This window comes from Plectropomus leopardus, chromosome 2 (genome assembly GCF_008729295.1).
Source record: "Plectropomus leopardus isolate mb chromosome 2, YSFRI_Pleo_2.0, whole genome shotgun sequence".
In the NCBI taxonomy this organism is placed as follows: domain Eukaryota; kingdom Metazoa; phylum Chordata; class Actinopteri; order Perciformes; family Serranidae; genus Plectropomus; species Plectropomus leopardus.
In genome coordinates this window covers 15,649,754-15,669,739 of record NC_056464.1, presented here as the reverse complement: position 1 = coordinate 15,669,739, position 19,986 = coordinate 15,649,754, and the positions used below count along the sequence as shown (strand labels likewise).

The window sequence follows — 19,986 nt, the reverse complement described above, 5'->3', positions numbered from 1 at the left end:
AAAACAAACAAAAAAAGGAATATGTATCTGCATGGTTGGTTAATGTGCATGTATGTGCTTTCATGGGATACTTGTGGATTGTGAGTAGATAACTAGCCAATTGTATGTGTGTATGTGTGTGCATTATGTGACTTCTTAATTGGTTCCCACAGAGGTAAGCAAGCGTTATCATTGCATTACCCCCAAACTCTCTGCTATCAGTTGTAACAGGAACCAATTATGTAATAGTAACTAAGCTTATTGATCCATTGCAGTAATTGTATCATGGTACTGTAGAATCGTATGTAGCTTATCTGGTTACAGCAAAGAAAACCTTTTGAGTGCGTCTGGATATTGAGGTAGATTTTAAAATGCAGTGATTAAAATGGAAGAAAATGGCTCTGCAGAGCTGGATACTTAACTTAAAAATTCACAGAAGATAGAAAATGAAAATAACAAGGAAAGGAAATAAAGACAAAAAAAAGAAATTCTTGATTGGTATAATATGGTTAAACCTGCACTTGTTGTATGCTTTGCCTATATATTGTGATATGGTCATGAAGGGGCACAATATAATCTGGACATTTTTCCCATAAGTAGGCTACAGGTAGAGGTGTATGGTGGAATTAAGGTGAATGTATGCTGTGAAAATATCTCAGCTGATGCATCATGTCATAGCCTGCACAGTGCAGTGCCTACAGCGGCAGCACAGTAGTGAGGACGCTTTCCAACTCTCACACAGGAAAAATAATTTGGAAGTTCACCCTTGTATCATTTCATCTCAGTTTACTGGCTGAACTTCCTGTTGACTCTTGTGCTTCCTCCATCTCTTTGATAAGAAAGTTGGGTAGACCCACTGCCATGAACATGCAGTGTAAATTGTATAGTATAAAAGTCATGCCACATGAAACTAGCAAATGAAAAAACTAAGAAAATAAATCTAGTAATGTGTTTTCTTTGTCTGCTGAACACCTTTCTGCAGATGTTAGGTGTCACTGTTAATGTAATTATTTCTGTGTGTGTGTGTGTGTGTGTGTGTGTGTGTCTGTGTGTGTGCGCACTCTTGTTCTTTGTGTTTTGTGTGTGTCTCTGTTTCGGTCCGCTCTGTAATACTGTATGTGTGTGATATCATAGCCTGGAGGACCATAAATTTGACTAAGAGCCATTTGTGGCCAAGAATCCTTCATCCTTGCACAAAGTTCCATTGTTACCTTGTAAGTTTTAAAGTAGAGCAAATTGGTCTGTTTTGATCATAAATCATGTATACTGAAAGCAGGCCCACTAAAATGATGCAGTCTGGCTCACCATTATTTAGGTGGTGATGCATTGCTGGTGGTCCAGAAAGGGTGATCTGCATGTGATGAGAAAGCAGAAAAAAACTGGCATTCAGCAGTTTTGTTGTTATGTCATGATTAAAATCAAACTTAATTCCCCTCAGTGCTAAGAGGTTTTGCTGCCCAGTTGTTGAACTGCCTTCTTTTGGTGTGTGCACGTCAGTTTGTGCTCTATTTTTTTATGGCTTAGTGCCAGGTTTACCTAGTCTGAACTCTTTGCCCTCCTCTCTCTCCTCTCCTGAAAGAGGGAGAGAGAAAAAAGGCATTCTAAGCAGTGTTCATTTGTCATCCCACTCTTTGAGCAACAATAAACAAAAGAGAGTCAGCAACTTATTTTAACAATGCTCACTTCCAGACAGCAAACTTACCTCATTTATCTCCACCTTTAAAGACCACCAAAACACATTGTCATAACAAACTTTGATTCATACATTGCCTGTTTTTCTGTTTAAATGCATTTCTCTTCATCCCTCAATCTTTGTGTATTTAAACATGCTCCTTTCCTTCTGACCTCTCTCTCTAGGACACAAACACAGACATAAGAGACACAAGCTAAAGAGAAGGCCAGTGGCTGGTGTGACCACTGTGTCCAATGCAGCCCCTGTGGTTAGCGCTGGCATATTCAGTGACTTGGAGTCACTGGGTGCCAGCCTGGCCAGCGATGCTTTGCTCAGATCAGAGAGCATCAGTGCTAGCGCTAGACCATCAAATGATAGCAGCGGTGACTCAGGACCTCACAGGAGATCAAAGCGCTTCCTGTCCTACCCGCGCTTTGTTGAAGTCATGCTGGTGGCCGACAGCAAAATGGTGGAGCATCACGGCAGCAACCTACAGCACTACATACTCACATTAATGTCCATCGTAAGTTCCATTCTCACTTCAAGTAGGGAATGTTTGTTTGGTGGAGGCGGTTGGCTGGGAGACAAAAGTGTGTTTATGTGTCTGTATACTATGCACATATATGGCCAGAAGGTAGCTGCGTGTGTGCATGCAATAAATGTATATACCTGTTCTGCCGTGCTGCAAGTCAGTCAGTCGGCCTTTGGAGGAGGGCCATGGGAGGGAAAAGGGCAGCCTAGGGCAGGGGTAAACACCACTTTCAAACGACCAGGGGGAAGAGAGGGCAGCTTGAGGTAGAGCCTGCCTGACAGCTTTGATGAATGTTAAAAATAAGCTCAGGTATGTCACATAGACCGCATACTCTCGGCCACTTCAAATACCAGCTTCCGCAGGCGTCTGAGGTCGACGGTCCTCAGGGGGAGGCTGAGATGACCTATATTCTGTTCTTGGCAAAGCTTGCCTTCTCCACAAGGGCTCAGGCCATTATCAACTTGATATCCAATCAACCAAATTCCCCTGTTCTTGCTTGAAACTGCAGGAAGATCAGTACACTAATCAGTAAATATACTGTTTCACATTTTACTTTGGTGAAGAAAATGATCACATTTATGTTAGTTACTCACCCCGCGTTATGTTAAATTTGAAAACTTTTTTTTCCCGCACAGTGAACAAAGAATCCGAAACAGAAATCTTTATGAATTGCAGTAAAAAGAGTTCGAAGAGTAGTGCACCTGGGAAAACATGTGGGTTTGAACTCTGCTTGTGCATTCCATTTAGGAGAGTTCAAACGCATGCACTTGCCGCGGTGCACTACTAGTCTGTGCATAAGACTGTTTACGCGCAGGTGTTTTAAATAGTAAGGTTTTTGCGAAAATGCATGTGTTTGGGAAGTATGGAGCATAAAACTAGATAAGTGTGACTTGAATATTCTGCACGAGATGTTTGTGAGTTTGTAGACACGATTTTGATGGAGTTTTGCTATTGTTAATTGTGATCTGTATGACATAATCAAGAATTTCTGGCTTTTTGGGCTCTTTGTTCTTTATGAACGCATGCATAAAAAAGTTTTCTTCATGAGTTCAATGTAACACAAAGTGAATAATTGATATACAATTGATCATTTTGTGCAGGCAAAGTATTCCTTTAAGTTAATGAAAATATGGTAACATATTGATTCTAATTTTAAAACTAGTCTTATTTTGAAAATCATTCAGAGGATTGAGCTCACCTTTTGTTTCTTTTATTCAGGTATCTTCCATCTACAAGGACCCCAGCATTGGCAACCTGATTAACATTGTGATTGTAAAGTTAGTCATAATAAACAACGAGCTGGTAAGATTGCCAAATTTGTTTCAATAAACATATCTTAACACACTTAGAACAACAGTGGTGTACATAATCTTCAATGAAATTATACCTTTTCTCTGTATGTCCTCAGGACGGTCCAGTTATTTCATTTAATGCACAGACCACTTTAAAGAACTTCTGCATCTGGCAGCAGAGCCAGAACATCCTGGATGATAACCACCATTCCCATCACGACACTGCCATCCTAATCACCAGGTGCTAGAATAATATCAAGTTACCAAATTCTTTGCTGTATACAGTATGTACTTTGAACAGTTTTTAAAGGTCTTTCAAACAACCAAATATGCCATGAATTAGTTAACATTGTATTAAGTATAACTTCTTGGAGAATCAGCTGCATCAAAGAGATGCATCAAATAGGGTCCAGATGCCTGATGAATGGAGCTGCTGTTTAAAAATTAACCTAAATGAGGAGGATCCCCTGAAGGCTGGGGAAGTGTTTTTTTGTACAGTGCCATTGACCATGACCCATTATCTGTGTCTTCACCACAGGCAGGACATCTGCAGAGCAAGGGATAAGTGTGACACCTTAGGTCAGTTGATTTTTTTTATTTTTCAATGTACTGATGTATTTATAACCATAAGCTAATATATACTGTACTTCACATGTCGCTGGTATGATTATAATGAAAATGATGAAAAATGATGAAAAATTAGGAAGTTGGCACTGAAATTAGCCTCTTTTTTCTTATTTTCAAGGACTCGCAGAGTTGGGAACAGTGTGTGATCCATACAGGAGTTGCAGCATCAGCGAGGACAATGGACTCAGCACTGCATTCACCATCGCCCATGAACTTGGTCATGTGTAAGCACAGCATGCTCCCACTGATCGTTTTCCTCAAGTACTGTCATCACTCCTCGTCAGTGAAAGTTTTGGCTCCTGGGAGACATTGGTAGAGCTTCAGAAGTCTTTCTAGGAACCCACACATGCCTACCAGCAGATGGGGATCAAGGAATCTTGCATTTTTGAAACAACACAACAGCTGTACATTCCTTTGTGTATTCCTAGTATTTTCTGATGCTTTGGTCTGTTTTTGATCATATCTCCTAATTTTTTCCTGCCTTTCATTTGGAGAGGAAATAGAAAAGACAGTCTGTTAATTTGATTCTCACTGGCTTATTCTTGAAAGGCATTGCGCAGCTTTTGGGGCCACTTTACCTGAACAAATAAGACAAAAAGAAACTGCGTAATTCTCAAATGTACCCCTAACTTCACTGTCAAGCAAATAGCATCTCTGTGCTTCCATGCTGTTTGCACATATTTGAATTAGATAATGTGCATACATTTGGCTCAGAATTGCCCCCCTTTTGATATAAATGAGCCTCATTGCAAAAAAATGGCCATTTCACAAAGATCAGCACTGATAGCTGTGTGCAGCTTTAATACCATTAGTGCAATATCTTTTGTGAACTGGACATTGAGAAGGGGCAGATAGCGTTTGCAAGCGGTGCTCAAGTCATGGTACTATTAGTGGCTGCAGTCCATTTTTTGTGAATTTGCCCTTCAGGATTTAAGTCAAAACTCTGCATTGCCCAACATCCTGAGTCACTGAGAGGTGGGGAAGGGGGTTACAGTGGAGACTGTTAAGGACCTTAACAGCCCTCATCATCACTAACAAATGCTCCTTCTAACCACTAAACAAAAGGTGGGATTGTTCAATTCATTGTTTATCTGCATCAAGCGGTGACAACATGCTTAGTGACTGCTTATCCCCAGAGATCAATGTTACATGTTACCTGTCAGGAGGGGAGCTGAATAGCTCAGAGAGAGGGCTTGGGACATTGTGGTGCTGTACCTATCCACCACCAATTGGCATCTGATTTGTTACCCTGCAGGAGCTCGATTGCTTCGCTTATACTCACTATACACTGACTTTAACATCTACATTTTTCTGCTATGTCTTATTGCCTAGTGTTCATTTAATTTAATATTGTGCTGGTTTCATTCCAAACTCCCCACAAGCTAGAAATACAAACGCTCTGTGTTATTTTCAGCTGTAACCCTGAATGGGTTTCCAAAACCCAATATCGGAGTGACAGCGGAAACATAGAATCAGTGTTTAGATTTAAAACATGTGCTCAAACAAATGAAACACATTGAAGCACAAAAAACTACAATATTTCAGCTGGAGTCTAATAGACGTAGGTTTGGCGAAACACTAACTTACTAAAACTTTAAAGTCCCAGTCAGAAACAATATAGAGGCTTTCACCACAATACTGACTTTTGTTATACATCTCAGCTAAACAGTGGTCTTACAGAGCTGTGCATCTGCATGATAAAAACTGCAACCACAAAATTGTTACTAGAAAAAGGAAAGAACTTCTCTTGTTAATATAATAATAATATAATTTTTATAATATTTTTATGATACCTGAACTTGTTTTTCTGTATTTTCTCTGCTAGGTTCAACATGCCTCATGATGACAGTAACAAGTGTAAGGAGGATGGAGTTAAGATTCAGCAACATGTGATGGCTCCCACACTTAACTACAACACAAATCCTTGGATGTGGTCCAAGTGTAGCAGGAAGTACATCACAGAGTTCCTCGAGTATGTCATATTTTTTTTCTTCAGGATTGTTCCAAAAATGCATCTACATTATGTTTTTCTACTGTTTCTGGGAAGAAGTTTTCTGCACTCAAACAGCCTTAAATCTAACAGGGTATGCAAATTAGTGAGGCCAAGTAAAAACAACAATGTACATTTTAACCAGTTATATTACTTAGTTCATTTTTTTTTAAATCTCTGGCCAAATATCCTACTGTATTTATAAAACTCTGTTACAGAGATTTCACAGATATGGTTCCTTAATCATACACACACACACACACACACACACACACACACACACACACACAGTGTAGTGTATATATACTCTATGCAGTTTTTCCACTTTTGGCAGCAACAGCCACATTTTTAGGCTTAAATGCAAATAAACTGTCATCATTTCTCAGGGCTGTTTCAGCCTGAAGTCTCTTTTCCTAAGGCTCCTCAACCTGCTGAGAAAGACCAAAGAGCTTGATACTGTAGGAAAGAGTAAATGGGATAATATCCTGCAACTATCCAAAATCCATTTTATACCCCCAACTGTCCAAAGTTCTCCCTGCATCCCCAACTCTTGAGATCATCACCTCTTACTTCATATAGCAGACTGAATACAAACAGAAACCTGTCAAGATACTGAGCAAGTTTGTGTTTACAGTAGGGGTTCTTTATATGTACAGAAAAATGACCTCTCCGGCTGTACTGAGTGTGTTTTCTGTCTGTTTGTGTCTCTTGTCTTTCCCCTTTTTTCTTTAAGTCATTTTATTTTTATTTCTTAATAGCACAGGATATGGTGAGTGCTTGCTCGACGAGCCAGTTTCTAGGCCGTACAGTCTCTCGCAGCAGCTGCCTGGACGGATATACAATGTCAATAAACAGTGTGAATTGATATTTGGGCCGGGAACGCAGGTGTGCCCTTATATGGTAAGTGGAGTCAGTGTGCAGATCTAAACTGTCATGTTGCACATGTTGATCTCTGAGGGAAGCCTCCTGTGTTAAAATCATATGCTGTAGAGATTCTCAGCTGTATTTGAAGCCTTTCAGTATGTAGCTGAATACATCAAGTGACTTTAAAGTTCTTTTTGAGATATAGGCAAACAAAAACAAATGTTATTAATATGTAGGACGTGATATCTCAGCACTTATAAATTATGTTAATAACTACCTAAGACACAAAAACAAGGAAGGGTGGGTTTAGGCTCGAAGCATCACATCAAACCATCCAGATGTCCTTTTGAATTTTACATGAATACTGCAGAAATGTCTCAAAAATAGGCGTAACAGCCTCAAGCAGTGTGGAATAGTTTTCTTGGCTCATGTTTTCTGGCCAGACAGAAAGGTCTTGTAAGCCACTGGCTGAGAAACACCTGGCAAATGGGATGTCTGATACAACAAACTTACTGTATGGAGTCGACTTCTTTCTAACATTATGTTTTATAATGTGCGATAAATTTAATGCCTGCCAACCAGAGTCCATATATTAACAGAGTTGTCTACAGGGAGGATATTAGCATGATATTTGCATGCCCTGTCTTTTTCTGATTTTTTAACACTGTGTGTGTGTTTCTCAGACTCAGTGTCGGAGGCTGTGGTGCACCAGTCCAGAGGGCGCCCAGCGGGGCTGCAGGACCCAGCACATGCCGTGGGCAGACGGCACTGACTGCTCCCCTGGAAAGGTAAGTGTCATGCAAATATAGACAGATGTTTGCAGCACAGCACTGTTTATAGGAGCATTTGGAAGTAAAACATAACATTATAAGTATTTTTTTAATAATAAAAAAGTCAGGAGCAAAAACTGAGAAATCACTCTGTGTTTTATTAAACATTTGACGTGTTTTAACTCTCCACGGGATTGCAACATTTTTATCAATTACATTATGGTTTAGTACTCATATGGTTCTGTGTTATGATCAGATAATCCTCACAGCATTTCCTTGTTTTGATCTTACGACTTTTCCACTGACTCATGACTATTAAAATTGTTCACAGGCGTTGTGTGCAAAATGATAAAAGAAAACAAATTTCCAAACACGTAAGCCAAAAATTAAGTCGCTATTGACACATGTAAACTCCAGTAATTAAGTATTGGCTGGTATGTGAGTAAGTGGCGTGAAGTTGTGAATGATTAAAGTTTCTCTCTAGGCGACTCTGTTAGTGCAGCTTTTAATTAGGACTTTTTCACAAACCCCTTACTTCCTGCCACTAAGACTGAGAGAACATGACAGCAACATGAAGTCAAACATGTTGAAACCTTTTTATGTTTACGCCAACCTCTCATCCCATGCCATGCAGTTCACCAGACTAAACAGTTAAGCTGGAGACTTTTTGTTGAACAGAGTAAGATTATCCCCCTTTTATGAGCTGAGATACATTTATTGACTGTGTGCGTGACGTTTTCTTGTCTTGTGTCCAGGCAGAGCCAGCCATGAAATATCTTTTTCAGTTCCGATTTTTCCATTTGCCTCACTGTATAATTTCTCCCAGATTAGCATCAAAGCACGGTAGAGCAGATAGATGTGTTGCCAGTTCTGTGGATGGGATTACATATACTCGCTCTCTGTTCTTCTCCCTTTTTGTCTTCTTCCTCCGTCTTCCACTGATTTTTCTTTCAGCGGCTTACCTCATTCTCTCCATTCTTACTCGGTCATTCGTCTGACTTCTCTCTTTTCTGTTTGTCTCTCTTGTTGCAGCACTGCAAACATGGCCTGTGTATAGCCAAAGAGCATGACGCCACACCTGTGGAGGGGGCATGGGGAGTTTGGAGCCCTTTCGGTACCTGTTCACGGACATGTGGCGGGGGCATCAAGATCGCTGTGCGCGAGTGCAACCGACCCGTGTGAGCAGTCCCTCTCTTTGTAGTCATGCATGCCTACTGGACCTTGTCTCCATCTTAGCTGCCAAAGTCAATGTTCCATAGATCAAGCCTCTTTAAGAGAATTCTTTCCATAGCTAGTGTTCATAAAAACGGACCTTCTGATGGCAGACCTTACAGGGTTGTTTCCTGGTAAATAAAGAGATCACACGAGTCTCTTTGAATGTTGCCTTTCATCCTAGATTAACAGACAGATGAATGGGGCATGATGAGAATGAGTTTGAACCTGAAAACAATGCCAGTGGCAAATTCTGGTGTGTGATGATGGATGATAGAGTGAAAAGAAGAATGGCCAGATAAATGAATGTTTGAAACTATAGGGGAAAGGGGAAAGATGCTTACCAATGCTTGTCTATTTAAACCATTTCATAAATGAACCAACCACTAGTTCATTCACATCCTCAATCTTTCTTCCAGGCCCAGAAACGGAGGAATGTATTGTGTGGGTCGCAGAATGAAGTTTCGGTCCTGCAATTCTGAGCCCTGCTCCAAGCAGAAGAAGGACTTCAGGGAGGAGCAATGTGCGGCTTTCGATGGCAGGCACTTCAACATCAACGGTCTACCTCCTAATGTTCGCTGGGTGCCCAAGTACAGCGGAAGTGAGAATCTGCTTTTCAGTCACTGGCTTCCTGCCTGCTCCTTCTGTCAATTCAATTCAATGCACAATAGATATAATGTCATTTTTACATTGACTTTTATTGGTATTAAGTCTTTATTTCTTCTTGTATTCCTTTGTCAGTCCTAATGAAGGATAGGTGTAAGCTGTTCTGCAGGGTGGCAGGCAGCACGGCCTACTATCAGCTCAGGGACAGGGTCATTGATGGCACGCCATGCGGACCCGATACCAACGACATCTGTGTCCAGGGCCTGTGCAGGGTGAGGTTCCTAACTCTTATAAACTTGGTAAACTGTATGGTTCAAATGCATGTGTACAGCTAATCTTGTTATCATTACTAACAGTGACTATTCTTCCAAGGTTTGTGTGGAGTGGATACAATCCATTTATTTCAATCCTTTGTTTATTTGCCCAAACCTGTGACAGATAGAGTTTTAGTTTGAAAGGCTGATTACTAACATACCATACACATCAGAAGCAGTGGGTTGCTTTGTGTACAATCTAAACCACACACAGTGTTTCGGTGAAATTGTGGTTCAGTAAGTTGCCTTCCTGGCATTGGCAATTGGATTTTGATCCATGCTGTGGTAGTAAAGCTAAGCCCTTAATCCTTTACAGAAAATTTATCCTGCTAAAATCTGTTACAAGCAGAGCTTATGCCATTTCCTGGTGTGGTGTTTTAAAGGAAATTTATTTCAGATGGGTGTCACTGAAAATGGCTATTACTCAAAGTTCTTATGTAACTATTTTAAGGGTCACAGGGTTTGATATTTTCTTTCATGATCTCTATTTTATCAAGATATGAAGACATTGTTGCCAAGTAAAAGGCCATTTATCTGACATGTTAATATTAAAGTACTGGACTTTTGCCAAACAACTGGAATTAAAGAGTGTTAGCTGAAGAAAGTCCCTTTTATTTTGTTTTTAAAAAATCAGTCTCTCCTCTTTATTCCGCATCTGATCTTCTTCTCCCTTGCTTTATGAACTTCCCTTACTCTTTCCATCTGTTTTCCCTTTTCTACTACTATTTATATTACTCCTGACATTTTCTTATCCACTATTTCATCCCTCCCCTCTACCTCTTTACTGAGCAGCAAGCAGGCTGTGACCATGTATTGAACTCTAAAGCCAGGAGGGACAAGTGTGGCGTTTGCGGAGGGGACAACTCTTCCTGCAAAACTGTGGCAGGCACTTTCAACATTGTACGCTATGGTGAGTTGTAGCCTCTTTTTATTACACTATTATTTCATTTCAGCAAGTATAAAAGACAGCAGCTCTTGTTATATTGCTTTAACACATTTTTATACGTGTTTAGTTGTCAGAATAAATAGCACATAGAGTGGGGCTTTCTTATTAGCATAGACACAGACTAGTGTTGTCAAAAATATAGATTTTTCAAAACATATCGATTCTGAATGTGTGATATGGTTTCAATACTTATTTTCTTCAGTAGAGATACACCAGTACAAGCCGAGTATTTTCACTGTCTCTGACTGTAACTGTTTACTACTTTCCTTCTTATAGCCTTGTATTTTTTATATTTTGATTTAAAAAATGTGTGCCCTTAACGTCAGTTTTTCCACATGGTATCAAAGATATTTTCAAATTGGTATATGTTAGGAAAAAAAATAATGTTTTTTTTTAGAAATTCCAGCATTGTGACAAGACTGGCACAAACCTCATTGTGTTAATGATCTAAACACATTAATCTAAACACGCTACTCATGCTATCTGCAGGTTATAATGAAGTAGTGCGAATACCCAGTGGTGCTACAAATATAGATGTACGTCAACACAGCTACTCAGGGAAACCGGAGGATGACAACTACCTCGGTAAGACATTCAACATTTTGTTAAAAGAATATTTTTACTCTGTTTACACCGTTTCATACAGTTTTATACTTTTCTAAGGCAATGTGCTATTAAAGTCTGCATGTTTTATCTCTGCCTCAATTTCAGCTTTTAGTGTAAAGTCATGTACTGCAAACTTAAGGAGTTGGCATATAGTATGCATACTAATAGGTTAATGAGCCAGAATTAGGCCTGTGGGTACCATTCCAGCAAGGTCAGACACTTAATAAGCATTTGCATCTCGTGTGTCTGTGTGTGTGTGTGTGTGTGTGTGTGTGTGTGTGTGTGTGTGTGTGCAGGTGTTTACTTTCTTTGGTTCTTTAAAATGCATGCCTTTCTATACCATATGCCTGTCTGCCTGGATGGACTGCCTTGTCAGCTATTAGTGTACATGTCTTGTTGGCACGAGCATGCTAATACTTGAGCTCAAATAGCCCTCTGGCTGCTATTCCATCAAGGTCAACAAATCCGTATCTGTCATGTGTCGTGTACATCTCTGCATATTGCTGTGTTTATTTTGTTTGTTTTTCTTTTGCTCTCAGGTGTCTGTTTTTCTTTGCCATTTGTGCTTGATTGTTTGCCACCATGTAAACTTCTGAACATGTTTTTTCAGTTGTCCCCCTTTATTGTCTGTGTGTATTTATCTGTATTTGTGTATGGGCACAGTCATTAGGGGTCCAAAGTGGAGACGATTTTGCCGGAATGAGGGCCGCTCTCCATGGTCACATTAGTGTAATGTGTGAAATGGCGAGGAAAGTAAAGGCAGGAAATTAGCTCCATAATCGCATTAGGTTGAATGAGTGCAGCAGACTGGCTGTTAAACAGAACAGGATGCCCCTGGATGGGACTTTTACAGGAACAGATGATTATTTTAGCCCAATAAGACTCAACTGGTACCTACTACATGTGCCTTACTGTAAATGAACGTGCAAATGAAACCCACTGTGTTGCTAAGCTTCTCTGTCCCATGCAGTTGTTTACTTTCGCTTGTTAGTGTCAAAACTAATTATTTTCACAAAATATTTCATTTTTTCATTTTTTTCTTCAGTTGTTCTGTGCTGTTAAGTTTAGTTGAGGATTTTCAAATGTCTCTCATCATATTTTTTGTCATGATCACTCATCATAATCAAAATCCTTGAACAAAATCCTCAACGTGAAAAGTGATTCGGCATTTTAATTAAATCCACTTTTGTTAATGATTGTAACTCATCACTTTCATCAACAAAAATACATCTAGGCAGTAGGCTAGTCCAATAATGGCATAATGATGAGATGATAATCACAACCTAATTTTTACGGCAACATTATGCTAAGACAGAACTTTGACAATGCTCTGCAGTTATTGGAAATATTTAACTTACATGAGTCAGAGTCAGAAATACTTGTACACAATCACCACTGAAATATAACTTTATAATAATACAATACTATTGTAGCCTAATGATTATCTGTAGCTGTGCAGAAACACTGACTTTAAACAGAACGAGAGGATATAAAGCAGTGCAGCATTCAAATGCTGATTTAGAATTCAAATGACAACATTATGAATAAAGCTTCAAAGCTTCAAACTATTCGATTCAATCTTACACCAAATACCACTCATTCTGGTTGTCTGTTTCTTTGGGATCAAGCACAGTAAGCGTTTTCTCTCTCTCTCTACAGCCATATCAAATAGCCGTGGAGAGTTCTTGCTTAATGGAGAGTTTGTGGTCAGCATGTTCAAAAGGGAAATCAAAGTAGGAAATGCCATCATCGAGTACAGTGGCTCTGACCATGTCATTGAGAGGATCAACTGTACTGACCGCATCGAGGAGGAGATCATTGTCCAGGTAAATTGTCCCTGTCATGATGGCTTTGTTTGCCATGCAGAATATGCAGAGCTAGATTGGTTTAGAAGCAGTGGCAAGAGTGAAACGTGTTCCATTTAAAAGATTTTTTGAATGAAGGAACATTTCTACAGGCTTGACCTCCAAAAGCTTTTATTTTTGAAGATGTGGACAGTCCATGATGTTACTGTAATGTATATTACATTGTCTGCATTTTCCCCAGGTGCTGTCTGTGGGGAACCTTTACAACCCAGATGTCAGGTTCTCCTTTAACATCCCCATAGAAGACAAACCTCAGCAGTTCTTCTGGGATGCCTATGGGCCCTGGCAGGAGTGCAGCCGCCTGTGCCAAGGTGAGGGGGAGGCACAAGGGGTTAGTGAGGTGATGGGAGTGGTCAATGATAAATGGTGTGGTGAGAGTAAAGGTGAGATGGAACAGAGAGAGAAGACGTGGGAACCACAGAGCCAGAGGCATAGGAGAGAGAGGATTGTCTGGCTAAACTTGACAGCTTCATGTTAGACATAAACGGTTTGGAACAAGTGATAAAAGTTCGACCTCATAGTACGCTGGGTCAGATTACCTTCTTTGACATGACCCTGGATATGTTGGAGTATGTAGGCCTGCAGAGGCGTATCGCAGGTAAACTCGAAAACCTGTTATGTGTAATGACTCAAACACTTTGTCTGAGAATTTCTGTCTCCACGTTTTGACACTGCGCTGCTTGAACAACCAACAGTGAATTCCAAAGAGAAACCAATGAGTTCACACAGCAGGATAAATAGATAACATGAAATGCCCTCATCACCTTTTCATTTTCCAATTTATGCAGTTTTTCTGGCAGTTAGGGGCACACGAAGCTCCCATAGCACTGCTGAACTTGGTAACATGAGGTACTGATAGAGAATCTATTTCCTGCAGCCACATGAGGTTTAAATCTTTCTCCCCTGCACAGTTGGTGCACTGTGATTCAGAGCAGGGATGTCAACACAAGAACCAAGGTGAAGCACCTACACATTGCTGCTGGTAGTCATTGCAATCCCATCATGATCTATCTTGTATTTGAACGAGCTGTTGCATCAACTGAGACTACTTGCAGAATCTTACAGAAGCTGCTGTCAAGCAGAGGAAGGCTGAGGTTACATTTGAGGATGAAGTTCTGAAACCCTCAATTTCAACTCTAGTCACGAATTTTTGCATTTATTTGTGTCTTTCTCTTTCTAAATTTTCTGACATGCCTTTTGTGAACAAAGAATCCAAAAATGGGAAAAAAAAATCTTGATTCATTTAGCAACAGCAAAATAAAATCAAAACATCGGTTTACAAACTATCATGCAATTTAAGCAGTATAATCCCAGTCTCATTTATTTAGTCATATTCTCAATACTTCCCAAGGATTGGCTTTTTTGCTAAAATCATAATACATAAAACACCTCTGCTTAAACAGCACAGGTAAACTACTTGTCAGTACATGAGATTATTTATGCAGAAATGTTTTAAAGGTCCAATTTGTAGAATTAAGTGGCATCTAGCGGTGTTGCACACCAAAAACTTCTTCCGTGTGTCAAGCATGTAGGAGAACTACGGTGGCTGACACGGTAATCTGAATGGCCCTATCTCGAGCCAGTGTTTGGTTTGCCTGTTTTAGACTACTGTAGAAACAACATGATGCATGTTGTAGTGATATAGTTTTGCTGTTGTTACACAGGGCCTCTTTCACTCCAAGTTCATCACAACTCTCAGTTTTTGGATTCTTTATTCTTCGTGGAGGCATGCAAGAAAAACGTCTTACCATATTCAACTTAACACATATTGGTAATGGTGGAGGCAACCAAAAGTAGTTGTTGGTGTATTATTTTGGTATATGGGGCTTATGAATTATAAGAAACACCTTTGACCTTTTAAATATACCTGCTGACCAAATTGTGTCATTGTGTCTTAATAGGAGAGCGCAAGCGGAAGATTCTGTGTAGCAGAGAGTCAGACAGGGTGGTGGTGTCAGACCAGAGATGTCATGGTACAGCTAGACCTGCTGTCATCACTGAGCCCTGTAACACTGAATGTGAACTCAGGTTTGTATTACCCGTTTGAACCAGTTATAACAATAATATATATAGCTATAATAATATTTTTTCACTTGTTCATTTAAAAACACTGGATTTTTCCTCACCCTCGATGCAGGTGGCATGTTGCTCGTAAGAGTGAGTGCACAGCTCAGTGCGGCTTGGGATATCGTACCCTAGAAATATATTGTGCCAAAATCAGCCGTACAGATGGTAAACCCCAGAAGGTTGATGATCGCTACTGTAGCGGTCAGCGCAAACCTGATGACAAGGAAGGTTGCCATGGAGACTGTAACCCAGGTGGCTGGGAGTACTCGTCATGGTCAGAGGTAAGATTGATGTAGGAAGCGTGGGTCTTTGTGTGTGAGCATAATCCAGGTGTTTGTCAAAGTTCATCACTGGGTTGTGTATGTGTGTTTTACACTAGCTGATGTTTAAATGTTTGTGCTGCAGTGCTCCAAGAGCTGTGGTGGGGGCACCCGCCGTCGAGGGGCAGTGTGTCGAAAGGCAGCCGAGGCTGGCGGTGATGAGAGCAAATGCAGTCAAAGGGACAAGATGACCGTCCAACCCTGCAATGAATTCCTCTGTCCACAATGGAAGACTGGCGACTGGTCTGAGGTCAGTTCAGCTCTTATTGTGCTCTCTTTACCCTTAGAGAAAAAACACTCCAATATTTACAAGTTGCATTTCATAAACTGAGTAGATGATGGCACATACACTTAATGCTGATGTGAAAATATTCACTTATTCACAATTTCGAATCGTAGGAGGAATGATGCCATTTGTGAGTTTCTGCTAAGGCATACCTTTACATACGTCTTGGTATATGCTACAATTATCTGTGAGGAAGACTTCATGCTATTTATGAATCTGCGTTTAGTAAATGTAAAGAGAAACTGTGTAAATATTTTAATCCAGCAGTGATCTGGGTCAAATGTAAAATCCCAGTGTTGACTGTGCATGTCCCAGCTTTGGGGGAGTTACTCCCCTCCTTTTACTATAGTGAGTGTTGGAAAATCGCTGATTGCAGGGTAAGATTGTACTTAACTGCTGTACAGTTTACACAGTGTAGCGAGGAACTTGCAAAGCTTTGGGCTGCATTCCAGGAATATTTCACATCTCCCATGTGGTGCTGATAAATACAAACATATAAACTGCACTGTATACATTTAGTATGTACTGTACTCACATATAAATAGACACTCTGGCCCTGTCTTTTTGTCCCTACCAACAGCTGTTTGTTTTGTACTCTGCATATCCTGCTTTGCACAACACTAAGTGATCTTCATTTGTCATGAACTGGAATTCCAGTAGGCTCAAGGGCTGGCAATAACCAGTGCTCATATAATATACTGTATACATATCTATCTCTAAAGCCTGAGATATGTTCCTTTCAGTGCCTAGTGACGTGTGGTAAAGGCTATAAGCACCGTCAGACGTGGTGTCAGTTTGGGGAGGACCGTTTAGATGACCGCTTTTGTGGAACATCTAAACCTGAATCTGTGCAGACGTGCCAGCAACAGGAGTGTGCCTCTTGGCAGGTTGGACCCTGGGGACAGGTGAGTGTAAAGAATAATGTAGAGTATACACCAGTGGTTCCCAACTGGTGGGTCAAGGTCCTAAAGTCGGTCATAGGTCCATTCTTAAAGGACTACAAGTGATTTGTGAATGTATCAACTTTGTAAACAACTCACTTTATTTTTAAGTTCAGTGAATTTCTGGCTCAGGCTATAATTTTGAACCGCTGCTTCTGTTTATTCTTGCAACATGTTTTTTTTAGTGTTCAAACTAAGCCGACATGTTGTTTATATTTTGTGAAATAAAACTGAAGTTGCGGTATTTTATCTAATGTGTGGACCTTGAAATATGACTGAGGAGAAATCTGGGACCTGCAAGTGGACCAGTTGGGAACCACTGTATACACTAAACCTTACTAAAGGTTAAGATTTTTTTTTTTTCTGATCAAAAAATAATTTGTGGGGAAAGAGAGTATGCACTGATACAGGGGTGAAGCTGATGGACAAATCCAGGGGTATACCTATTTAAGCACTATCATGCTTTTTATACCTTGTAACAGCATCATATATATATATATACAACAGTGATGTGCAGATATGCAGAGATTATGAGTAGATTTCACCAAGCTACTGCTGATGCTACATTTCAAAAAAGTGTTTTTTCTGAAAAAAAAAAAGGGTCTGAATAAGCTTCTGGATCTCTTAATAGTAGCTGAGGAAGCACTGTGTGCATACATAAGTAGGTAATGGTGAGAGCCAGATTTTCCATATATATATTTTCATATATATATATATATATATATATATATATATATATATATATATTACATATATATATATATGTAAAGTTAGCACTCATCTCTGAGTCATATTTGTTTAAACTCCAGTAAAATTGTTCTATTCAAAATCATTCAGCTTGTCAACAAAAGCATGTGCACAGCTGTATATGAAACTCTATGAGACAGAATGAAAGATATAAAATTACGGCCTACATAGCAATCTTTTTAAATAACACTGGCAGGGACGTTCACTCTGCTGTTGTATTGCATTGCTTTTAGCTGTGAGACAGATCACAACAGCTAATGTCAGGACAGTATTAACAGTTTCTGAAATTGTAGTTGTGCCAAATCATGAAAAAAAAAATTTTGCTTGCATAATGTTTAAATGTGTGATGATAGATAATCAATTTATATAACAGAACAGCAGATTGCTCACTTTGGTCTTAATTGGAAATTGCACTATAAGTCTTATCGAGACATAAGGTGTTCTTTTCTAAGATTGGCTGGTTGACCTCATGAAATAAAGTAATTTGAATCATATAATGCTATATTGTAAAAATGTGCTTGATATGATTCGTATTTTAAAAACATAGATGTGTGTTTTTCCAAAGGTTTTTAAAGGTCTAGTATGTAGGACTTAGTGGCATCTAGTGGTGAGGTTGCAGATTGCAACCAACTGAAACTTCTCCCATGTGCCAAGCATGTAGGAGAACTACAGTGCCCGATGCAAAAACACAAATGGCCTAAGCCAGTGTTTGATTTGGGCTACTGTAAAAATAACATGGCGGACTCTATGGAGGAGAGCAGGCTCCATACGTAGACATAAGCAGCTCATTCTAAGATAATGACAACATAACTATTATTAGTTTTAGCTGATTGTACACTAATAAAAACATAGTTATAATCATTATGTTCTGTCTGTCAATAAATCCCCCTAATTTCTTGACACTGGACCTTTAAGAGGCTATTCCAGATATCTTGATCCACAACCACTGCTTTCTAGGTAACATATAAGTCTACCCTGCTGATGGGAAGCGGCAGAGAGGCTGATGTTCAGAATTACTGTTGCCTCCTCTGATATAAACCGAGGGGAGGACACAGATAAGCTAAGCTCGTCATTTAGCACTGTCCCCTTTTCTCTCGCCTGTTTATACACAAAGCACTTCCTGCCAAAATAAATAGACGAAAGCTATAGATGATGTGGGTGGGCGTGTTCATTTACAATGGCATTATATAAGGTTAAACATACAGTATATAGGGTCTCTGTGTGCAGGCTCAGTCTCATTTTTGTGTGTGCACAGAGTTGTGAACACCCAAAAATTTGAGATATTTTTGTGCCCCCCATCAGAGGATGTGCGCACGTTAAGGTATATTTGAAGTCGTTTAATGAAGCGTGGCCAAATGGTAGTTGAAGTTGCCGCCACACAAGTTTGACCCTGTTTCACTAGAGGCAGTGAGGCAGAAGAAAGCGTGGGGTAGTACCCTCTGACTTGGCTACAGTGCAAAAAAAGACAAGTGCAATGTATATGAGCATAGTTTCCTCATATATTTGATCTTTGAAACGCTTATCTGCCTAAAACTTGGATCTTAGCGTTTTTGTCAGGGGAGTGGAGTGATAAAAGAAGCCTTTTTATTTGCCAAGACTGGTTTATGTTTTTTTTGATTTGTTTGTGTGTGGGAGTTGCTGTTTTGGCTCAGATGAACCGTCTGTTTTTTGCTTTTCTTGCTTGCCTCTTTCTCAGTTTTCTCTTTGGCTCAGTGTTGCTAATGTTCCCCCACCACTACTTTTTTTCCCTCTTTGAACCCAGTGCACTACCTCGTGTGGGCCAGGCTACCAGATGCGAGCGGTGAAGTGTGTTGTTGGCTCTTATGGTGCTGTCATGGATGACACTGAATGTAATGCTGCCACCCGACCCACTGACACCCAGGTAAGGAGGGCATTCTCTCTCTTCTTTCTTTTCATTTTGTCTCCCTCTGTAACATATTTCCTTTGCTTCTCTCAACTGCTGATAATCTCCTTATCTCTTTTCTCTCACTCTGAGAGCAACAGTTGTTCCATGGCTGAGTCTCAAACTGATTTATACTGTGTGGAGAGAAGGAAGCATCCACGTTCATGCACACTGACACTCAAAACACACAAAGACAAACACACATTTCATTTCCACCTGGTCTCAATAAAGCTATGTTGTCTGATCTGGTCTGGTCTAGGGGGAAACACAGAGGGGGAGGTTTTACAGACCTCACTGTCCCCACATAGAGACACACAACTCTCAGACAGAATCCCCGAAAGAAAGCCCAAACTTTTTAGGATTACCTCTCCGTTTTATTCGCCACAATACCCGTATCTTCATTATGTAAGAGACACTGAGTCTGGCAGAAGGCTTGTTTGTCTCTCT

At 40.0% G+C, this 19,986-nt stretch overlaps 1 protein-coding gene across 1 annotated transcript in view; it reads left to right on the top strand.

Moving 5' to 3' along the window:
- Positions 1-19,986, top strand: part of LOC121954801 (A disintegrin and metalloproteinase with thrombospondin motifs 9-like) — a 53,822-nt gene that overhangs the window by 3,012 nt on the left and 30,824 nt on the right. The window contains exons 4-23 of the mRNA XM_042502509.1: positions 1,837-2,174; positions 3,402-3,485; positions 3,592-3,716; positions 4,014-4,054; positions 4,221-4,326; positions 5,928-6,074; positions 6,851-6,992; positions 7,640-7,744; positions 8,759-8,904; positions 9,358-9,539; positions 9,680-9,816; positions 10,651-10,768; positions 11,294-11,389; positions 13,070-13,236; positions 13,457-13,586; positions 15,177-15,303; positions 15,413-15,623; positions 15,748-15,912; positions 16,692-16,853; positions 19,399-19,518. Of these exons, the coding sequence (XP_042358443.1) occupies positions 1,837-2,174; positions 3,402-3,485; positions 3,592-3,716; positions 4,014-4,054; positions 4,221-4,326; positions 5,928-6,074; positions 6,851-6,992; positions 7,640-7,744; positions 8,759-8,904; positions 9,358-9,539; positions 9,680-9,816; positions 10,651-10,768; positions 11,294-11,389; positions 13,070-13,236; positions 13,457-13,586; positions 15,177-15,303; positions 15,413-15,623; positions 15,748-15,912; positions 16,692-16,853; positions 19,399-19,518 (2,849 nt within the window). The remainder of the gene's footprint in view (positions 1-1,836; positions 2,175-3,401; positions 3,486-3,591; positions 3,717-4,013; positions 4,055-4,220; positions 4,327-5,927; positions 6,075-6,850; positions 6,993-7,639; positions 7,745-8,758; positions 8,905-9,357; positions 9,540-9,679; positions 9,817-10,650; positions 10,769-11,293; positions 11,390-13,069; positions 13,237-13,456; positions 13,587-15,176; positions 15,304-15,412; positions 15,624-15,747; positions 15,913-16,691; positions 16,854-19,398; positions 19,519-19,986) is intronic.